This window comes from Lepidochelys olivacea, assembly GCF_965140295.1.
Source record: "Lepidochelys olivacea isolate rLepOli2 genome assembly, chromosome: 1".
Classification (NCBI taxonomy): Eukaryota; Metazoa; Chordata; order Testudines; family Cheloniidae; genus Lepidochelys; species Lepidochelys olivacea.
In genome coordinates this window covers 46,664,789-46,688,166 of record NC_140411.1, presented here as the reverse complement: position 1 = coordinate 46,688,166, position 23,378 = coordinate 46,664,789, and the positions used below count along the sequence as shown (strand labels likewise).

At 45.6% G+C, this 23,378-nt stretch overlaps 2 protein-coding genes across 2 annotated transcripts; one reads left to right on the top strand and one right to left on the bottom strand.

The window, feature by feature from the left end:
• Window positions 1-447: 447 nt before the first annotated feature.
• On the top strand, window positions 448-13,239 carry MTIF3 (mitochondrial translational initiation factor 3). Its single transcript, XM_084624208.1, has 4 exons — window positions 448-743; window positions 9,134-9,618; window positions 11,192-11,346; window positions 12,927-13,239. The coding sequence occupies exons 1-4, from the start codon at window positions 463-465 to the stop codon at window positions 13,137-13,139; spliced, it is 1,134 nt and encodes a 377-aa protein (XP_084480334.1). The 5' UTR covers window positions 448-462; the 3' UTR covers window positions 13,140-13,239.
• GTF3A (general transcription factor IIIA) lies at window positions 9,626-22,786 on the bottom strand. Its single transcript, XM_084624220.1, has 10 exons — window positions 22,368-22,786; window positions 20,198-20,298; window positions 18,219-18,315; window positions 17,929-18,017; window positions 16,766-16,839; window positions 14,273-14,356; window positions 13,829-14,058; window positions 13,691-13,750; window positions 13,207-13,423; window positions 9,626-9,754 (listed from the first exon to the last, which is right to left on the bottom strand). Exons 1-9 carry the CDS (start codon window positions 22,569-22,571, stop codon window positions 13,262-13,264), a joined length of 1,101 nt encoding a protein of 366 aa, XP_084480346.1. The 5' UTR covers window positions 22,572-22,786; the 3' UTR covers window positions 9,626-9,754; window positions 13,207-13,261.
• Between the last annotated feature and the right edge of the window lie 592 nt (window positions 22,787-23,378).

The following is a 23,378-nucleotide window of genomic DNA, read 5'->3' as shown; positions in this document are numbered from 1 at the left end:
TGAAGAATCACAGACACTCAAAAATTACACTGACAAATTTTGCAAAAGCTCCATAAAATGACTTCGAAATTTCCTCAACCCACTGCAAGAACTGAGGCAATGACTGCAAACTTTCAAATATAGATAGAAAAGGAAAACTGTCCCCCAGTCCCATTTCCTTTATCAGTTAAAATCAAAAGGTTGCAATTTTCTGTCAGCGAGGGGTGAAGGCCAGGATCCCCTTCTCTTCCTTTTTTATGTATTTATTTAGTAAAACAGTTGGTCATTTCTAAACACTAAGGCCTGATCTACAGGACCCAGCCAGGTTGCTGTCAGTCGCCTTGCAACAGCCTGCGTCGTGCGTGCGTCTGCCCCAACACGTGCCTGCTTCCCGCCCAGTGCAGTCCCTCTCAGCGCCAGCAGGGGCGCCCACACAGCGGCACAAAGCTACAGCGCAGCGGCGGCCGGAGAGAGGTTCCCAAGATGCATCACGCGCGCGCGAACCCAGTAACCCCCGCGTCACGCCCGGGACCCCCAGACGAAGTAACAGGCTGCAGCGCCCAGTGTCCCCGCAGCAAAGGCCGTTGCCCCCCCGCCCCGCCCCCGTTCTCAGCAGACACCCCGGCTCTTCGCACAACCCCGCCGCGCGCCCCCCGCGCGGGCACAGGCCGCCCTCGGCCTCCCGAGCTCGCTCAGCTCCGCCCCGCCCCGCCGGGCGCCGCCCGCCCCGCGTCAGCCGCTGCCGGATCCCCCGGCCCCAGCAGGTAAGCGCCGCCGCAGCGCGCCTCTCGGCCCGGCCGCCTGCCCAGCCGCGGGGCCTCGGAGCCCGGCCGAGCGGGGGTGGCGGGGCCGCGGTGTGGGAGGGGCCGAAGGGAGGCGCTGGCACCGCGTCCCGGGCCTGCCAGGGGGAGAGGGAGCCCCGGAGAGCGACACTGCCCGCCACCCCGGGAGTGCCCCCCCGGACACTCACCCGGTACCCCTCCCAGTATACGTACCCCCCTCCAGTACCCCCCAATGCCCCTCCCAGTACACCCACTCCTCCAGCCCCCCCCCGGACACTCACCCGGTACCCCCCTCCAGTACCCCCCAATGCCCCTCCCAGTACACCCACTCCTCCAGCCCCCCCCCGGACACTCACCCGGTACCCCTCCCAGTATACGTACCCCCCTCCAGTACCCCCCAATGCCCCTCCCAGTACACCCACTCCTCCAGCCCCCCCCCGGACACTCACCCGGTACCCCTCCCAGTATACGTACCCCCCTCCAGTACCCCCCAATGCCCCTCCCAGTACACCCACTCCTCCAGCCCCCCCCCGGACACTCACCCGGTACCCCTCCCAGTATACGTACCCCCCTCCAGTACCCCCCAATGCCCCTCCCAGTACACCCACTCCTCCAGCCCCCCCCCGGACACTCACCCGGTACCCCTCCCAGTATACGTACCCCCCTCCAGTACCCCCCAATGCCCCTCCCAGTACACCCACTCCTCCAGCCCCCCCCCGGACACTCACCCGGTACCCCTCCCAGTATACGTACCCCCCTCCAGTACCCCCCAATGCCCCTCCCAGTACACCCACTCCTCCAGCCCCCCCCCGGACACTCACCCGGTACCCCCCTCCAGTACCCCCCAATGCCCCTCCCAGTACACCCACTCCTCCAGCCCCCCCCCGGACACTCACCCGGTACCCCTCCCAGTATACGTACCCCCCTCCAGTACCCCCCAATGCCCCTCCCAGTACACCCACTCCTCCAGCCCCCCCCCCGGACACTCACCCGGTACCCCTCCCAGTATACGTACCCCCCTCCAGTACCCCCCAATGCCCCTCCCAGTACACCCACTCCTCCAGCCCCCCCCCGGACACTCACCCGGTACCCCTCCCAGTATACGTACCCCCCTCCAGTACCCCCCAATGCCCCTCCCAGTACACCCACTCCTCCAGCCCCCCCCCGGACACTCACCCGGTACCCCTCCCAGTATACGTACCCCCCTCCAGTACCCCCCAATGCCCCTCCCAGTACACCCACTCCTCCAGCCCCCCCCCGGACACTCACCCGGTACCCCTCCCAGTATACGTACCCCCCTCCAGTACCCCCCAATGCCCCTCCCAGTACACCCACTCCTCCAGCCCCCCCCCGGACACTCACCCGGTACCCCCCTCCAGTACCCCCCAATGCCCCTCCCAGTACACCCACTCCTCCAGCCCCCCCCCGGACACTCACCCGGTACCCCCCTCCAGTACCCCCCAATGCCCCTCCCAGTACACCCACTCCTCCAGCCCCCCCCGGACACTCACCCGGTACCCCTCCCAGTATACGTACCCCCCTCCAGTACCCCCCAATGCCCCTCCCAGTACACCCACTCCTCCAGCCCCCCCCCGGACACTCACCCGGTACCCCTCCCAGTATACGTACCCCCCTCCAGTACCCCCCAATGCCCCTCCCAGTACACCCACTCCTCCAGCCCCCCCCCGGACACTCACCCGGTACCCCTCCCAGTATACGTACCCCCCTCCAGTACCCCCCAATGCCCCTCCCAGTACACCCACTCCTCCAGCCCCCCCCCGGACACTCACCCGGTACCCCCCTCCAGTACCCCCCAATGCCCCTCCCAGTACACCCACTCCTCCAGCCCCCCCCCGGACACTCACCCGGTACCCCTCCCAGTATACGTACCCCCCTCCAGTACCCCCCAATGCCCCTCCCAGTACACCCACTCCTCCAGCCCCCCCCCGGACACTCACCCGGTACCCCTCCCAGGATACGTACCCCCCTCCAGTACCCCCCAATGCCCCTCCCAGTACACCCACTCCTCCAGCCCCCCCCCGGACACTCACCCGGTACCCCCCTCCAGTACCCCCCAATGCCCCTCCCAGTATACGTACCCCCCTCCAGTACCCCCCAATGCCCCTCCCAGTACACCCACTCCTCCAGCCCCCCCCCCGGACACTCACCCGCTACCCCTCCCAGGATACGTACCCCCCTCCAGTACCCCCCAATGCCCCTCCCAGTACACCCACTCCTCCAACCCGCCCCCCGGACACTCACCCGGTACCCCTCCCAGTATACGTACCCCCCTCCAGTACCCCCCAATGCCCCTCCCAGTACACCCACTCCTCCAGCCCCCCCCCGGACACTCACCCGGTACCCCTCCCAGTATACGTACCCCCCTCCAGTACCCCCCAATGCCCCTCCCAGTACACCCACTCCTCCAGCCCCCCCCCGGACACTCACCCGGTACCCCCCTCCAGTACCCCCCAATGCCCCTCCCAGTACACCCACTCCTCCAGCCCCCCCCCGGACACTCACCCGGTACCCCTCCCAGTATACGTACCCCCCTCCAGTACCCCCCAATGCCCCTCCCAGTACACCCACTCCTCCAGCCCCCCCCCGGACACTCACCCGGTACCCCCCTCCAGTACCCCCCAATGCCCCTCCCAGTACACCCACTCCTCCAGCCCCCCCCCCGGACACTCACCCGGTACCCCTCCCAGTATACGTACCCCCCTCCAGTACCCCCCAATGCCCCTCCCAGTACACCCACTCCTCCAGCCCCCCCCCCGGACACTCACCCGGTACCCCTCCCAGGATACGTACCCCCCTCCAGTACCCCCCAATGCCCCTCCCAGTACACCCACTCCTCCAGCCCCCCCCCGGACACTCACCCGGTACCCCCCTCCAGTACCCCCCAATGCCCCTCCCAGTATACGTACCCCCCTCCAGTACCCCCCAATGCCCCTCCCAGTACACCCACTCCTCCAGCCCCCCCCCCCGGACACTCACCCGCTACCCCTCCCAGGATACGTACCCCCCTCCAGTACCCCCCAATGCCCCTCCCAGTACACCCACTCCTCCAACCCGCCCCCCGGACACTCACCCGGTACCCCTCCCAGGATACGTACCCCCCTCCAGTACCCCCCAATGCCCCTCCCAGTACACCCACTCCTCCAGCCCGCCCCCCGGACACTCACCCGGTACCCCTCCCAGGATACGTACCCCCCTCCAGTATCCCCCAATGCCCCTCCCAGTACACCCACTCCTCCAGCCCCCCCCCCCCCCCCGGACACTCACCCGGTACCCCTCCCAGGATACGTACCCCCCTCCAGTACCCCCCAATGCCCCTCCCAGTACACCCACTCCTCCCGCCCCCCCCCCCGGACACTCACCCGGTACCCCTCCCAGGATACGTACCCCCCTATGCCCCTCCCAGTACACCCACTCCTCCAGCCCCCCCCCGGTTCCTTTCCCAGTACATGTACACCCCCAAATGCCCCTCCGAGTACACACAGTCCTCCAGCACCCCTCAGGTACCCTCTCCCAGTACCCCCCAAATACTCCCTCCAGAAAACACACACTCCTCCAGCACCTCCAAATATATCCTCCCAGTATACATCCCCAGCACTTCCCGAAAATACCCGCTCCCAGCACACACACCCATCCCAACACCCCCAAATACCTCTTCCCAGTACACACATCCCTCCCAGCACCATGCCCTATACCCCCAAGATACCCCTTTAAAGTACACACACTCTTCACAGCACCTTTCCTAAATACCCCCTCCCAGCACATGCCCCCAAAATACCCTCTCTTGGGTAGATAAAAATGAATTAAAAACATCAGATTTTTTTATTTAAATTGGATTTATTTTGTTGTTTAAATTATAAGATTTTCTTTAAAAAATGAAACTTAAAAATATCTGAATTTAATACAAATTATGGTAAAGCCTAAACTTATTATAATCTCTTAAAACATTTAAAGAAAAAATAAATATGCTGAACCTATGAGCGTCCATCAAAACTTGGAGTTAAAGTCTGCTTTTCTTGATAAAGAAAGAATTGGGGAAAACCTCTAACTTCTGAGATCAAGCTTTATAAATATGGCAAAATAGTTCAAGTACTATATTAACGGCTTGTTTTGTTTAATAAAAATACATTTTGTGTGCTATTTCCTCTGTTTAATTAAATTTGTTACCATCCTAATGCAGCTTGACAAGTCATGAGCAAAAAGTTAATTATCTAGTAAATAAGCAATATATTATTCACTATTCTCTAACATACTAAAACTGTACAATCAATAAGAATCTGAAAACATTAAATGAAATAATTGCTTAAGTACATGTATATATAGTGTACTCTACTAGATAGCAAAAAAAGGACCAAATCTAATATAAAGCCTCTAATTAGTTGTAAATCAGTATATTTTTATGATTATATCAACCAATGAGACTGTATTTTTCTTTAGAAAAGAACTGAAGTATAAGTGGAAAAGTTGATTAAAATCAATAATTTAAATCAGTGCACCCTGACTCCCTCTCCCACCACTGGCCTGCAGGTACATCCCAAATACTCCCTCCCACACCATCTCTAAAATATTCCTTCCCAGCACACACACACATGCACCCAAAATACCTCTTCCCAGTGCACTTGTGCACAGAAAAAAATAAATCTCCCTGCTCATGTGCATGCACACTCTCACACAGCAAAGTACCTCATCCCAGCACTCAGCAAAACACCTCCCTCTCAGCATGCACTTGTATCCCATCAACATACACACACAGCAACATACCCTCCCCAGACACTGTAAAACTCATAATAAAATACCTTCTCCCTGCTGTGCATGGTCCTTCCCAGAGATTGTAACACACACGCAGCAAAATATGCAACCACACTAGAAACATAAGCAGCAAAATCCATTGATGTAAAAGATACTTTTCTCTCCCCCAGCAAATGGGGGCTGTGGGAGGGTTGTGGGCAGATATGGCATTTAAAAAGTTTGAAATGATATGTATGTTTGGGGTAGCAGGAGTTTCATTTTTCTGATCAGTAATTAACAGTGAAGTAATACAAGGTTCTTTGGGATGGAGGATACATTTTGGTTTTGAGCATGTGACATTCTTTATAATCAGGTACACTAGATGAAAGGCAATGTGGTGCAGTGGGTAGGGGACAGGACTGGGGACTCAGGTTCTAATCCTGGTTCTGCCACTGACTTGCTGTGTGACCTTGGGCAAGTCAGTGAATCTCTGTTTCCCGTTTGACCCTTCTCTGTTGTCTATTCAGAGTGAAAGCTCTTGAGCATAGGGACTGCCTCTTACTAAGTGCTTAATCAGCTAACACAATAGGCTCCCCATCATAGTAAGAGACACAGTCATCTCAAAACTTGTACCAACCATAGGCCCTGATTCGGCACACACCGTTGGTATGTCTACACTGTAGTGTAAGCCCAGGGTTTAAACTCAGGCTCAAACCTAACCCCCTTCTATCTACACACTGCCACAGGGGCTGCCAACTCCGGCTGGCAGGGCTTGGGCTGTTGCATTGCTGTGTAGACTTATTTCTAGGCCCACCTTCCAGCCCAAACCTGGAAGTCTGTTCTGCAGTGAAACAGCCCTGCAGCCTGAGTCAGCTGGCATAAGCCAGCTGTAGGTTTTTCTTTACTGTATAGACCTACCCTGAGCCTGAGTCAAGCCAGGACCCAGGGTTCAACTCTATTGCTTTACTGCAGTGGTTCCCAAACTTGTTCTGCCACTTGTGCAGGGAAAGCCCCTGGTGGGCTGGGCCGGTTTGTTTACCTGCCGCGACCACAGGTTCGGCCAGTTGCGGCTCCCAGTGGCTGTGGTTCATTGCTCCAGGCCAATGGGAACTGCTGGAAGCAGCGCGGGCCAAGGGATGTACTGGCCGCCGCTTCCAGCAGCTCCCATTGGCCTGGAGCAGTGAGCCGCGGCCACTGGGAGCCACGATCAGCTGAACCTATGGATGCGGCAGGTAAACACACCGGCCTGGCCCATCAGGGGTTTTCCCTGCACAAGTGGCGGAACTAGTTTGGGAACCACTGCTTTACTGTGTAGATGTAGCCCCACAGGGCTCATGCTCTGCCAGTCCACCAAATGTATCCCATAAGCTGGTTTTTCTTGTCCTCTGTACAGTCAAGTTTTCCCTCACTGGGCTAGAGGGGCTACTTTTTGGGAGGGTGCTATAGGATATGGGTGGTTGCACTCAGGCCCACATGGTGCACTTTAGATGCTGGAGCCCAGATTTGGACCCAAGCTACAACGCATAACCTGGGGCTACACATGCGTAGGCTCCCTATACAATACATGTGGAGAGAAAGGGGCCTGAGAGTGGGATCCACAAAAGCCAGTATGCTAAGCAGGGAGCAGCCTAAACCAGGCAATAGGAGACATCAAGGACAAGAGTGTGTTGTAAGCCCTGCCCTCTTGCAGACTTCAGCACCTATCTCTGCTTACTATCCACAGCCTGGAACCTCTGTCATGGAGTAATGTGGTTTAGGATATGTTTACACTACAATGTAAGTACAGGATTAGCAGACCATGAGTTTGTTAACCTAGGGCTTGAGCCTCTACATTCATTTGTCACCTCAGGTTAGGAATTGTTGAACCTTAGGTTCCAACCTGGGGTTTCCGGCATCTACACTACATTATGTGGGCCCAACTCCAACCAACCATATCTCAGACTTCCTAGCGCCCTCCCGAAATGTGGCCGCTCTAGCCCTTTGTTCATGGTGCGGTGTGGGAAAACTTGACTGTCCACCAAACTTGACTGTTCAGAGGACAAAGAAAGTTGGCCCATAGGATACTTTTGGCAGACTTCCAGAGCATGCATCTACTAGGACTGTGTCTATACTGCAAAGCAAAAGGGTTTAAATCCAGAGTCCCAGCTTGACTCAGGCTCAGACCCTTCACCCTGGTGGGGTCCTGGGAGCCTGGGTCTGAGCCCTCTGTTAGTGCAATTTGTGTAGACAGAAGGGGGTTAGGCTTGAGCCTGGGCTAACACTGCAGCGTAGACATACTCTATGAAATACTGCTCCATTCCATATGTCTGTAGCAAACTCTTACCTTACCTTCCTCTCCCCAGTCTGCCTGCTTCACAAACATCACCTTGGACAGAAAAAAGCATTTAAACAGCTATGGTTGGATAGCCATTGTAAAATGCACTCTCCCCACACCCCTTGGTTTCTTGGCTGAGTGCATTCTCTATGTAAGCTCTTTAAATGCCTTTGGAGGAGTAGGGAGAAACATCAAGATATTGTCCTAACTCACTACTCTGAAACCAGTAAAGACTGTGGACACTTTTAAACACTATCAATAGCAAATCTTTATTTTCAACTTCTGTCAAAATAATATAGCTTGACAAGTTAAACCACTAATATAGATGCAGCTGTGCTCTAATATTACTGCATATTTGTCTGAACTTAGATGATAGAGCTTTCTAGTTTAGTTACTGAAATGACAATAGGACTTAGCCCATATCACAGCAAAACTGCCAAGTATTCTCCTTTGATTACTTATATGGGATTAAGTTGGGGTAGCTCATATTTTGAGGAAAATAAACTATTATTTTGAGTCAGTGATGTAAGAAATAGGTTGTATTTAGGACAGTTATATATAACTATATTTTATAAAGGACAGTTTCAACCCTGGGATAAATGTGTGCTCCTCTCTATGGGCTGACTACAGGTATGGTAAAGGTCAGGTTTTAACTGCATCTTCAAAGATTCTGCATGGAAGTCTCATTCTTTTAAGTTCCAAGCCTCCTATAAGCCTCAGAGACATGAGCTTCTAAGGACTTTGCAGAGATATGATGCATAAACCTCAGCTTCTCTTGGGTGTCTTGGTGGACCTGAGGCAGTGTAGTATAAGTGAAAGAAAATATTCTAATCAGGCAGGGTGCCAGCAGCACCAGGAGGGAGGTACTGTCTGATTTTCCATCCAACTTTCTTCATTTGTGCATGTAACTTCAAATGCTGAGACTTGTATTTAAAAACCAAACCTCTGGCCTATGGCAAACTATCTGGTCTTACAATGGTAAATCAGCTAGCTCACAGAACTCTTTGGGATTCTTTAAAGTAAGTTTAGACCCTACATTTTAAAATATTGGAAAAAACCTCCATTTAATATGACCCTTCAGAAGCTTGAAATGGTTTCCCTGCCAAACCTTCTTTCTCTATTGCATGAACACTTTTACTGTAGGGTCGCTGATGACTGTGCACCTTGCGTCTTACTAAAATCAAAAAATACATGACTTTGCAAACAAATTAAAGGATAGTTTAAAGAATTAGGGCTGCCAACCTTGACTTAGGTCTTTCTAACTAATGACTAGAAGTTTGTTTTTTTTCTTTTTTCCCCCCCACTTTCTCAGAATGGCTTCCCTTTGTCTAAGGAAATTAATACATCAAGCCACAAGGAATGAAACTAGTTGCATAAATAAATACTTTGACATTCCTTTGATGCAAACTATGCAAAAGACGACATTCTCTCAAGCATTGATGGTGATGGCTGGTGCTAAAAGGAGACTTATGTTTGTACCTACAAAATCATTTTGTACAACTGGAGAAGCTGAAAAGAAATCAGAAGGAAAGAAAAAAACCCCAAATGCCCAAAAAACATTTGGAAGCATTGGGAGGAAAATTCCTCAGCGGATCCTTCATGTAATTAGCGAAAATGGGGACAGCTTAGGAAATATGCACAGAGGAGATGTGATTCGACTCATGAATGATCGTGATCTGAAGCTTGTTCCACTGCGTGAAAATGAAGAGCCTCCAGTGTACAGACTAATGACTGGGAAGCAGATTCATGAAGAGCAGCTCAAACGTAGAGAGAAGCAAAAAGCAAGTTCAAAAGCTGGTAGGTGTCTTGTTAATATTAAACACTTTGAAAACTGCTGTATCAGAAGGAGTGACAGTAGATCAAATCCTGTTTGTTACATCAATGTAAATCAAGAGTACTGTCGTCATGGTCAGTGTTATTTTGGATTTGCATGCTGAAAAAGCAAAAATTGGTTTAGTCTTGTTAATGCAGAAAACCATTCTATTATGCTCTCAATTTATATTTTGGCTTCTGGTACTAAGTACTTATATAAATGAATGACCTAGATTCTGGTACCATGGCATTCATATTGAATTTTTGTTCTTTTAAATAATTAATTTTTATTAATGCAAACTTCATAAATGACATACGGCTTTTGCAACTGAATATGCCATATCTATAAGAAGCATACTTTTGCCACTGACAGTCACAAAACATTGCTCAACATAAAGGAGAGAAAATCTGGAAGCCTTGGCAACAATGTATTTACAGTGTTCCAAATGGACCTTTCCACTTTTTTATATATAAAATAACCAAAATTATTCAATTTCTCCTCATAAATCATTCTGTACCTGTAATTTAAATTATTGGGTTAATAACTTGGCAAGATGGAGCACTTAGAGAAGGTGTTTGTATATAGTGATGTCTGACTGTCTTATGTTATCCTCATGCAAACAAAGAAACTGTTCATACTTCTTGAAGTTTTCTGCTAGTTATTACTGATTTGAGGCAAGTGAGCTACAGCAGTAGCCCCACTGTAAGAGTTTTGGTTAGCTCTTGTTAAAACACCTACAAAAAAGAAGTTTGTAACAATGGATATTTAAGAGCATGCGCAGAGGGTGGGAGGAGAATGAGTTGTGTTTATGCTATTACAAGGACTTCTTATCTGTAACAGAATTCAAGGCTGTGAGATCTTTTGAAACAGAACCGGAGATGGAGTGGAGGGGGATGACTTAATTTTTAAAAGTTTTCCCGCTTAACTATACAATGGGAAAACACTTTGCTTTTTTAAATATAAAAAGGTTAATTAGGAATTCATACATTTCATGGCAGGTACACCTTGGAACAGCCTTATTTAAGTACTTGAGTTGTACTCAGCCTTATCTGAGACAGACCTTGACCAAACCTGGTTAGTCTGAAAAACAGGGACTAAGTGACTAGAAATGGTAACTTTAAGATTGTAATCCTTTCCCCCAAAACCCTCTAATTTAATATTGGTTAATGGTTATGAGCCTTATGGAAAAGAGAGCTCTTTAAGAGGGATGTTGAAGGACGAAAGGCCTGCCATAATGGTAGAGGGAAGATGTTCCAAGCACAAGGAGCAGCATAGGAGGAGACAGCCTGGTAATGAGCAAGATAGGAGGACATAAGGTATTGTGGAGTGGTGCAAAAAGAATGATAAACTGGTAAGACAGGGAACCCTTAATGAAGTAGGCAAGATGGGTTCTTTAGAATGAAGACACTTGTCTGACATCTGATCTGTACTTTTCTCCCCTCTGTCCCTACCCCCACCTCCAAAAAACAAAATAATAAAACTCCCAGTAGCCTCAGTACGTTAGAACACTACAAAAATTAATTTGAAGCCTATATATTATTGGTTATATTTTAACAGGGCCTGTTCAGCTGAAGGAGTTAACTTTTTCTGCAGCTATTGCAAAACATGACTTAGAGACCAAAATTAGACAGATTCAGCAGTGGATTGATAAGAAGCATCATGTCAGAATTTCTGTACAGCAACGAAATGTTGCAGATGGACCAGAAAAGATGGTAAGCTATAGTAAGGTTTTTTAAAATGTCTGATCAGCCAAGTGTATTAAATAAGGTGACCAGTGCTAAGTATTTCCAGGAATAATACTGCTTTCTTCCTTTGATAGTATACCTCTTATTAGTAAAAAAGTAATGGTTGTGACATTAGTACAGAGGGCAAAACCTGCTTCCTTTTAAGTGAAGCTATTTCCATTTATCAGGCACCACTCTTCAAGACTAATGGTCTCTTCACAGAGATAGTTTGAACAATGCATTTACACAAGTAAATCTCACACTGTTGTCTAGAAATGTTAATGCTGCATTATTCTACTGCATAGTTGCTGTAGAGTAAGACAATCTGGAAGTTGAAGCTAAAGAAATTCAGAGTGTAAATTAAGTTTAGCTGTTTAAGAATGAGAGTAGTTAACTGTTGGAACAATTTAGCAAGGATTATGGTGGATTCTTCCTCACTGGCAGTTTGTTAAAGGAAGAGTGGATTTTTTTAAAGAGATGGTATAGTTCAAAAGGAATTACTATGGGGAAGTTTTATGTCCTTTGTTCTACAGAAGGTTAGGCTAGATGATCAAAATAATCCCTTCTGGCCTTGGAATCTATGACTCCCTTCCACAAATATGCATGAAAGCTAGCTTATTGTACTTGACCACCTTGCTGACAAATGCAAAGCATCCAGCTTCTGCCTCCTCACTCCTAGTGGAGTACCTTCTTTATCAATGCCGTTTACCGGAGAGTCAATGGGTGGCTTCTAGGGTATGCTTTTTTTTCAGTACACTTTATTTTGCAGTGACTTACCTCTGATCATGGTGAATCTATTTGCTAATTTAGGAGAACAGTCCTTAATGGCTCCCTGAGATGCAATTCTTGTGTGTAAATATTAATGATTTATTTTAAAAGGGGAACAAAATTTTATTGATACAAATTTAATAAAGGGCTTTTTGCATGTAAGAGTGAGAAGAATAGGGCTCCCCCTACTCATGCAGGTACAAAACAGTATCTTGCATGACAATTCAGTCATTACAAATTAGTTTAAGACTGACTTTCAGACTAAAGAAAGTCACTGTCCCTACCCCTGACGGGTTCTCTACTACTGATATTTTATAACTTATTTTATAAATGTTTCCTTCACTCAGTCACTAGTTGAGTCTACAGCTGCAACTGTATGGCTAACCTTTTCTATTAAAGGAGTTCATGGTCACAGTATGCTTATAATTTCACTTAAGAATCAAGTGGAAAGATAATATGGCTATAAAGGAGAAGGTGCTTACTGGAACTTTACCACTGAAAACAGACAGCTTTCTAAAATGGAGAGATTGGGTAGTGGCTCCAGCACTTTAAAAGCCTCACGTTCTGTGGTAATGAGTAGAGTAAAAGAGAACTAGGACAAGACATAAGTGATTAGCTCTGCTTTGGACCATGAGTGCAGCACAGAGATAATGGGGTATCAGATTAACTGTAAGAAACCTCCACAGAGGTAGAGCAGACTTAACATTTTAATCTCTTCACTTATTCTGAAGAATTACTAGGAGCTGCCTGCTTAAGTCCAATTGTTAATATAATCAAATTTTTATTTTCCTTGTTTTCAGCTGGCTCTCTTTGATCAGATTGTTGCGACTATGCCTGAGAAAGCTACTTACCTATCCCAGCCAAGAGTAGTTAAAGAAGGAAAGAGTACATGTGTCTTGAGACACATGTCAGACAAAGAAGCTAGTGAGTACAGGAAAATGGAAAAAGAAAAACAGACAGACATTCTGAAGGAGGAGCATGGAAATGAAACTGAGTCAAGTGAACTGCAGTGATTTTAACCACCTGGAGTGACTACAAAACAAAATATTCAGTTTTCTACATAAGACATTATGAACTGACCCATGTGATAATAAAGCAAATTGTCAATTCTCACTGAAGTTGTCCCCAGAAGTCTCTAGTGCAGTGTCAGTGTTTCAACAGTTGGTAACTCATTTTCTGCAGGTTTATTCAGAGCCTTATTTTCTGTTGCCGCTTTAACCTTTCGTCGCTGTGCTTCAGGAGGAATATATCCACTCAAACGAGAGGCCAGACTTCGTTTAGGACGAGTTTGTTTTGCCTTATAAGAGATTCACAGTACAGAATTAGCAGCCTTCCTACTTTATAGATTAAAAAATCCTGATAATTGGAACACTCAAAATTAATCTTTGCCCTCCTTTACAGTATTTAAATTCAGAAGTCTTCAGAGTGCCTACATAAAATATAGTAGCTAGACTAGATTCCAATTTTAAAGACATTTTACGTAATTGTATGTGTTTAATTTACATTTTGCTCCTTGAAGTGAAAGGAAATGGCTCAGAGGTGTTTCCAGAAGTACTTGACTTACTTTTAAGTTCAGCTTTCCCTTGTCAGGATCATGTACAACAGCATGCCTTGCAAGACTTTGCTGCAATTGAGAAGAAAGTTATATTGACATGACCCAAGAGAGGATATTCTGGATTTTAAGGCAATCTACAATACCTACTTTCATTGCAAACACTTTTCCACAGCCAGCATAATCACAAAAAAATGGTTTTTTCTCCTCATGAAATGAAAGAATATGGCTCTGAAGATTAAACACAGTTGTGTAAGTTCTCCCACAACCTTCTCTTGGGCATCGACATACTTCTCTTTCTTCAGCATGTGTTTTCTGATGTTGTCTGAGGTAATCTTTGCGTTTGAATGTTTTAGAACATAAACCACAGATTACTGGCTCTAGGTGAAAAACAAGAACAGGGCAATTTACTCAAAAAAAATCCAAATGAAGGTTCTGACTTAAATAACTCAAATCCGTCCTTAGAATGAGAGTCTGCAATTCATATTCACTAACTGAAGGATTAAGTTAGTATTTGGGTTTTTATGCAATACCCTAGAGCACTGAACTTAAGTCACTGTAAAGAACTGTAAAAGCAAGTTTTACTGAGCTTACCTGCATGACTGTCCTTCAGATGTTTTAGATGTTCTGTCCATGTTTTCCCAACAAATGAACAGTTGTCTTTTTTGCATGCATATCCTATTAAACACATGGCTTAGGTTTAGAAAATACACTAAAAAGTGTTAATTTGCCAGAGAACAGTCAACTAAATGTTAGATACACATATATACCTGCTCAATACATGTCCAAGATAAGTGAAACAACGTCATTCTTAACTTCCAATGCTTGAATGGTTAAGGAAATGCGTCATCTGAGTGTGAGAGGTTTTTGAGCACTCTCCCCCCCCGCCCCCCATCTTCTTCCAGACTTCCTCTTACATGTCTTTCCCACAAAAAGAAAAGTTTCCACTTAACTGACTTTTTCAAAAAGGAAGAATTTTGAACAATTGGATAGAGTGACACTTTTCAATCTTAAAACTTTAAGTGGATGAATGATTTTTAACTAAGGCTAATGAATCCCTTTCCCACTTGGACATCACTGTAGACTCACACAGCCTAACAGGCAAAGGCAGCTGCTGAGATAGTGTACCAGGAGATTAACATCTCCCCTCCCCCCCGTCAAAAAAAAGTGCTTTCATCACTGTCAGAGCAGGAAGAGAGCTGGACACAATGCAAGTCTCATGATTTTGGAGATTTTCCCTAACTTACTAAAGTCTGCAACTTCTTACTTTCATTTAGAAAAATGAAATTTGCTACCATGATACAGTTAACAGCAAGAGTCTGAAGTTGCCCCTCCTTTACTCAATTCCGTTTTCAAGGCAGGAAAATGGAATGCAACACAGGAGTTGTACACTTACCAGAAGATGTACAATTTAAGTTTCGATAACCATGCTAATGTAGCCACACTGTTTTCATGCTAAGTGCATAAGCTATATAGAGATCTGTTTTGTTAACATATACCTAAAATCCACAGCATGTGCAACATGGCTCAGTGTGTAAGGCTGCTAGAGTATGTTCGTGTTAACCCTTGCAGCCCTCAAATTAAGAGAATTAGCTAGGATACACAGATACAGCATCAATTACCTATATAGCATACTTCCAAGTTCATAGCAGCCAAGAGCCACTGGCTATTTGTCCTATGTGAAATGAGTAGTTCAGTCCAATTCTGAATTAAGATACCTCATTATGAAGTGGTATTGCGATTAGCTCCTTTGTTGGCAGTCAGCAGAGAGTGCAAGACCCAGACTATCCTCAGTTCTTAGATGGCTTCTCACTAAGAACTGAGATGGGGCAGAACAGCACATTTAGGCACTCACACTGTAAATCTGACTGGAACCAAATATTGGGCCTACAATACTTAAGCTATTGGAATTGTACCTAGATTTTGGGATTGTCATCCTCTTTCATTCTAGCAGTGTAAGCCACATACCAACCTTTGATTTGCCAAGACACAAGTTTGCATTAGGCATGATTAAATGAGGTTTAAGTCATTTGACGGAGGAGTTAAAACTGAGCACAACTGTATCTTAAATTAGGTACTTATATGGCCCCCATCACTGTATTATCTGAGTGCCTCAGGAGCAAATATATTCATTCTTAGCCTCCCTGTGAGGTAGGCAGGTACTATTATCACGATTTTACAGATGAGGAATAGAGTCACAGGCTAGGGCCCAGATTTTAAGAGATATTTAGGCACTTCTCTACTCAGCATTGCAAGGCACAAATGCCAGCCAATTAAGTCTCATTTTCAAAAGAGACAAGGCATATCTGCACTGCCCTGCAATTTGGGCTAAGGTGGTGTGAATAGCTGTGTGCACCAAAGCGCTGTAACTCCCCTGTATGGATGATGTGGGCATGAACTTAAAGTTCCTAAATTTGCATATGAGATTAAGTCTTGCTCTGAGTTCCATTAACTTTCACCATGTACCTAAATCACTTTTGAAAATGAGGCAAACTGTTGTGTCATTTATACCTTGCAATGCTGAGCAGAGCAGAATCTTAGAGGTATGCAGGTGCCTAGTGCAATTTTCAGAAGTTGGGAGTTAGGCACATGGGCACTTTTCAAAAATCCCACATCTGCATTTTTAGGCCCCTTAATAACTGTAAGAATTGACTTGCCCAGGGTTACACAGGAAGCATGTGGCAGAACAGAGAACAGTATCCAGGTCTCCCAAGTCCTAAAATAGTGCCTTAACCACCAGACCATCACATCAAAATAATCTCAGAAGGAAGGAAAGTGTGCTCTGGGAAGGACCTACCTGAGCAGTATGACTAAAAACACTTGGAGCTATTCTGCCAAGCCTGTGAATGTTCTCACTTACATTAAAGGTGAAGTTACACACGGAATCCTGCAACACCCTATAATTACACCTCAGCCAGCTATCCAATTAGTCTGTGCTGTTTTGTGTCAATTTAGGCTATTTGGTTCATGAAGTGAGGGCCATGTCTAGATCTGGTTGTAGATCTCCAAGGCCCCAGGCTACACTGAAAAACAAGCTATTTTTGTGGTACTTCAGTGTGACTGAAGCAAGAGGGAGAACTAGATTACCTTCATGTATCTTCTCATGCCGTTTTAGTCTACTTGGAGTAGGAAAATGTTTTCCACATCCTTCATGACTACATCTAGGTGTTAAACACATTAAAAACAATCAAACAAGGCAAAACAAAGACACTAATGAGCCAAAAGCAATTAGAAGGGTGCAATCAAATGTATTTTTTCAAAAAAGATTCTCTATATTTTTATAATAAAATAGAACACTACACAGTGCAGCTCTGATAAGCCTGATCCACTCAACAGCTGCAGCTTTATGTCTTAATTATGAAATATTTTCTACGTATATACAAGTTTCATCCCAGACTTTAAAAGCTTAGTTAAACCTCATGTCATCCCTGTGAGGTAGTTTCTCCTTCTGTAAAATGGGGATAGGTTAAATGATACATCCAAGGCAATGCAACAAGTCAATACCAGAGCTGGGGGTAGAGTGGGGAAAAACCAACAGGAATCTGTCTCCTATTCTTATAATCTAGCCAGTGGACTATGCTGCCTCCTTCAGTTATGCTACATATAGTTAGAAGTAACAATGGAACTCATAAGGAAATTCCACCTATAAGAAATAGACCTAATTTTGCTTCCATCAATTAATACGGGTTTTGCTTTGCTAATGGAGACGTACAACTCCACAAAGGTAGTGCTTTTCAGTCGAACCAATTGTGTCCTTACACCTAACTCACTTTTGCTCACCACTCACCTGTGTTAATTAAGCAGCTACTCCCTGCTGGGGAAGCAGGCAGGGGAGCCAACGTGGTAAAGGAAAGTGCTATTCTACCTATGGATTACACTTTATATGTAAAATTTAAACTATACAATTGGATGATGCTGTAACAAATCCAAAGCATTAAATGTGCAAAATATTTCCAGTTACAGAGCACAGGACTGTTGCTCAGAATAGCCTGACAAAGTGAAGGGATAGTTCAACACATGCGTGTGTATGTATGTCTGTAGAGCAGAAAGAAGTAAGCTGTTAAACCTGAAGTTAACCTAACAGCATCCCTTAAAAATAAAAAGGAAAGCATGTTTACATATAAAAAGTCCATAATCAATGCAGATTATTTGTATCCTGTATCATCCACCCACATTGAAGATCCCTTATCTTATTTCATTTAAATATTGTACATGGGAATATCTACAGTTTATTAAAATTATTCACCTACTTGAAAAAAGGTTCACTGGAGTGTTGACAATGATGAACTTTTAGCTGTTGATGTTTTCTAAAAGACTTGCTACAACCTTCAAAGTCACACTGTTTGGAAAATTAAGTTGGTTATGATTAGAGAGAGGCCAATATGATCCACAGGTTTTTGCTAATATTACAAATTCAGTACCAAATATGCAACTGTTTTATAACAACACTTGAACATGCACTCAGGATTGGAAATATTTGGTTAACTATGTTAAGTGGAGGCTGTTTAATGCTAAGCATATATTAGCAAGAGTTACTTACTACATACTGCTTTTGCTGATTTTTGTGCTTGCGTTCAACATGCTTCTTCAAGTTTGATTTTGTTGTAAATTTTTGATTACAACCATCAGCTGTGCACCTGCAAATAAATTATATTTTCTTAATACTGTATTCAGATAATCAGGAGAGTGAAGGGAAAGAACTAGAGCAACAAGTTTAATTCTTTATATACACGGAGTATTATCCTGCCATTTTATCTTTAAAATATAGATAAGTGACTCATTTAAGGCTACAGTGGAAATCCCAGTCAGAGCACAGAAATTAAAATTTAGCGGTTCCTGGCTCCCAGACCATCACATACCCACACCAATTCTTGGCAGTTTGTACTTAGCGCTAGAAAAGCTGGAGTGTTTAATAGTATTATGGTATTAAAAATTCCTGAAATCTTTTAATAAACGAACAGTCTTATCACTGTACAGTTTCTTTCATCCTGAAAGCTCCAAGAGATTTCAAACCATATAGAAGTCACTTCACCCACTGAAATGGAGCAATATGTGGTAGTTTAAACAGCCAACAGTAACACTACACATTTACACAAGCAACAGTGTTCTCTGTTTTATGTCTCATTTGAAAGAGGGGCCTTTCAGCAGCAGTGCTCCCTAGCTATGTTGGGACATTGGCTCACTTCTTAATTGACAGACAAAATACTAGCGGCTGAATCACCAACATCCTACCGAACCTGTTTCTCTTCGTATTCCAAGTTCTGTCCATGCCCAGTCCTGTTTAGCACAAAAGACCTGGCTGACCAAGTTAATATGGTTTTGCATTTTCAATTTGGTTCATTTGCAAAAAAAGGTAAAAGAATTACTTGATAAGTTTATTTACACAGTTGCTTCAGTGACCTCATTAAGAGTAAGGAATACATAGCTACATCCCCCCGTTCGCATTAGTAATAGAACTAGTTGGGAATTTGATAAAATGATTTTGTTCAGAAAACGTCATTTTCGCTAAACCAAAACTTCCATGGGAATTTACCCGATTTGATTAAAAACTTTCCTTGGGAAGTGGGAGACCAAGGGTCAAGTCCCTGCTCTGAATCAGACAACAGTGTCTCATTCTGTTTTTTTGTGGTGGGGGGAGGGAACCAACTTTAAAACGTCTGTTTCATCTGCTTATGGAACAGGAAAGTTTATGAAAACTCAAAAATTCTCCTGGGACAGGAAAACAATTTTCCACCCAACTCTAGTTAGTCAGGCACATAAAATTTTGTACATGGCAATATGCATTTTTAATATATTACAAAACTAAAGGAGTGATTTCTGAAGATTTTAGTAGTATAGGAAAGTTTAAATGACAGTGTCATTTAAACATTGTTTCAGTTCTGGTCACATCTCATGAAAAGACTTCCACTAGAAGAGTCTGAAAAGGTTAATGCTAGTTATCTGAGAAAGGAGGCCAAAAAAAAAAAAAAAAAAGACACCCATAAGACAGTAAATGGAACATCAAAGGTAGTAAATCAGGCAGTCCTATTTACTTTCTCTCAACCTAAAAGCAAGGGGGCATCCAATGAAACAAAGGAAAATTTAAAACTGATCAAAGCAAAGAGAGGCCAAGAGCTTAGTAGGATTCCAGTAAAGGATTTGGTATTTGTCCTGAGAACATGCAAAGCTACCTTAGATTAGATAAACTAGAACCCTCAGGCATCATTGCACAAGCCAATCACTAACAACTTGGTGCTAGAAGGAAAGGGTATTCCATAAACATCTACTATGGATTCCCCCCACCCCACCATCCTCTGAAGCATCTGGTATGGGCCATTGCCAGATACAGGATACTAGGCTACATGGCCCACTAGTCTGAAGCAGCATGCCAGCTTATGTTGGTTTCCATGACACTGAAATCATATTAGTGTTATACTTTGTTTGGCTTTCCTGAATGTAAGTTTTCTATTTAAGTTTGTTTCTATAGGACAGTAGCTAATCATCTTTTCAGTGCCTGAAGGAAATGAGTGCAATACTTACTCAAATGGTTTTTCTCCACTGTGCGTAAGAAAGTGGCGGGTAAGATGGAAGTCTCTGGTGAAACCTTTACCACAACCATTATAATTGCAAACAAATGGTCTCTGACAGAAAGAAAGAGAGACAGACACACACTGCTTAAAAATCATAAAAGTAAGTTATTTTAGGAGACTGATTTTCAGGAAAAGCTGCCCTTATATTAATGAAGCCAAGTGATTTTTTTTTTTTTAATATAAACATCACCGCATTTAAGAACCATGAGGAAAAAAAAAAAAATCAAAGCATACAGGGCACAGGTATAGTCAGTGTTAAATCATTAACGGTTACAGAAAATGTTTTAAAAAAATTCATTAATGTGCATAAATTTTTTCTTTAGAAAATTAAAGCATTTTATATCCTCAGGTTGCACACACAAACTGTTATGAGAACCCATTTAAAATATTTTCCTAGATAAAAAGAAGAGTCTCAAACTTTAATCTGGATTTTTTTTTTTTAATTTAAGAAAATGCCAAAAATCTGTACCCACAAGCCTTTGAGTTTATTTCTAGGGTTCAGACAAGTTTCTTATAAGATGATTAATGTTTCAAAATTAGCACAGGGTGATCTTACAATAGTCTAACTGAAAGACAGAGAAAAATACTAATGCAGTTTTTGTTTACATTGTGTATTTGACAGCATTTTGAGTATAGTCAGTTTTACTAAAGTTAGTTTTCCTCTTTGTGTGTTTTTTCCCCCCACACAGCCACATGGGAAAGCACACACTTAAAAAATAAATAAGAACAGGGAAGTTTGATGGTTAAGCCACAAAATTTGGTAGAAGGACAGACACCTGAAGGACCTGGATCTACTTTTAACTAACTAGATTTCAAATAGATAGTGTCCTTTTAAATTGTTGGAGGCTATTAACATGGTACAATGCTTTCTATTTCTATAGATTCTTTCACCCAAGGAGCTTGAAGAATTATCAGAGGTTTTTAAAGCACTGTGGAAATATGTTGCCAATCCTGCAATGGACTATGCAATCCCAGGGAGCCCCAAATGATTTCACTAGGGGAAAGGACAGGGGAGGGAGTCTGTTCAAAGTCAGTTGAAGGATCAGGGTCCAAGTGAAGCATACCACCACCTCACAGATGAGAAGACTAAAGCACAGAGAAGTTAAAGTGCAATGTGAGTGGGGGCTTTTTTAAAATTACAATTTTTTTAAAATCGATTTTCTGAGAGAACATCCTTTGTTATACCTGGATTTTTTTAAAAATCCTTTTAGTTTAAAAGGCAATTTAGTGTTTTGTGTGTTCTTCTGTTATGTTTAGAAAGGCATCACCAAACATGCTCAGTCACCCCCCCCCCCCCAATAATTCACACTCGTCTGTGACTTGGTTACTTCCAGTTTAAGTTCTGCTGCTACTATGAATGATAAACATCCTCTTGCAGAGCCTAGGGAAGGGTGTGCACCCTCAATAAAAGTGAAACCACCTTTGAGGTGTTGCCAAACCTTCAAAATAAAACGATGAGAAAAAACAAGGAATTGTTTTTATTATCTCTTTCAGTCACAGTAATCACAGCAGTTGCTTGTGACAACAGCAGACACCAGATTTTTCACGTGAAAATTGTGATTTCCAAATTGATACTGCCCAACAAAGTTATAAATGGTACCCAGGAGTCCCAGTGCCCATTTACAGAGCTGTGCTCAGTAAGTGCTGCATGCCTTGTGTAGCACTTTCTCTGAGCTGTTTCCTGCTTAAATAAGTCACCGCCTTGAAGAGATGGCTCTGCTCCTGGCCCTAAAGTTTCTTGATATCCCCCAACTCTTGCCTTATGCCATTGCAGAATGCCCAGTTAGACCCTGCTGCCCCTCCCCAGGGCTATGTTACAGTGTGAGGCCTCAGGGGCATGGCCCCAGTGGGCAGCAAACCAGAGCTGGTTCATCTGGCAGGTCAGCCTGGATCCTCACCCTGCCCTGGCAGCGCAGCGGCTCCCACAGCTCTGGGATCTTGGAGTGAGAGACACTGAGTAACACAGCCCCCCCCACCCCACCCCACCCGAGCAGGGCTCCAGAGGGGGCCAGCTCGCCCCAGCCCCGCCCCCTCCCGCGTCAGCCCTGGCTCCGCCCACTTCCCGACCCCACCCCAGACGTGCCCCCCCCCGCGTGCCGGCCCCGCCCTCGCTCTCTCACCTCCCCCGTGTGCCGGCAGAGGTGCGCGTTCAGCCTCCAGGCCTTGCTGAACGTGGCCTCGCAGTCGGGGAAGGAGCAGATGAAGCGCTTGGCACAGTCCGCGGGGGGTCTCGCCTCCCCCACAAGGCCCCGCACAGGCAACCGCCGGCTCTGTACGCACTCGGCAGCCGCTCCCGCCGCAGCCTCCGCCTCGTCCCCGGCCATGCTGACACCACGTGATGCGCTCTTTTTCTTGGCGCCGCCCGGCGTCGTCTTCGTGTCCCCTCTCGGCGCCTATCTTCCGGCGGGCGCCCGCTTGACCTCTGTGCGCTGCCGTCGGATTGGCCCGTGCTACGCTGTGTGCGCGTGCGTACGAGGCGTGTCGGCCCGCGGGCGTCACGTGCTCCTGGGCGAGCGTCAGGACGCAGCCAGGAGGCGGTGATCCTTGGGATAAAAGAGTGTGCGCAGGCGCTGTAGCCTGTTGTGCGTCTCATCCTTGTGAGAGAGAGAGAGAGAGAGCGAGAGAGAGTGGTCGGGGCTAAAGGAAGGAGGCGGAGACTTGCTTTAGGGGCGCGGGCTGGGACCCTGGAGCTGTGGGTTCGAGTCCAGTCTCTACCCCTGAGCTGTTGTGTGCCCACCTGTCCATAGCCATTGGAGGAGGAAGGAAGTGGCCCTGGGCAGCCTGTGTAGAGGATCAACTGTGGCTCCTTCTGCGAACGCACTCTGTGCACCTGATGTATAGCTCACGAAGAGGCCGGCCTGCGTGCCATCTAATCTTCGGGCAGTGGGCACCTCTCAAACTCCCTGCCTGGGATGCAAAATACATTACCTGTGGGGGGAGGTGTATGTATTTGTATCAACAGCCTCAAACACCAGTTACTGCCACAAGTTAGGATAGCTGTATTGAGTAAGCAATGCCATTGGACACAAAGGTCTTTCACATAAGAAGGTTTGATGTACCATAGCTGAATGTTTAAGGTTATTTTTACACACTTTAGTGTCTCCACTATTAGCATGTACCGGACTTTAGAT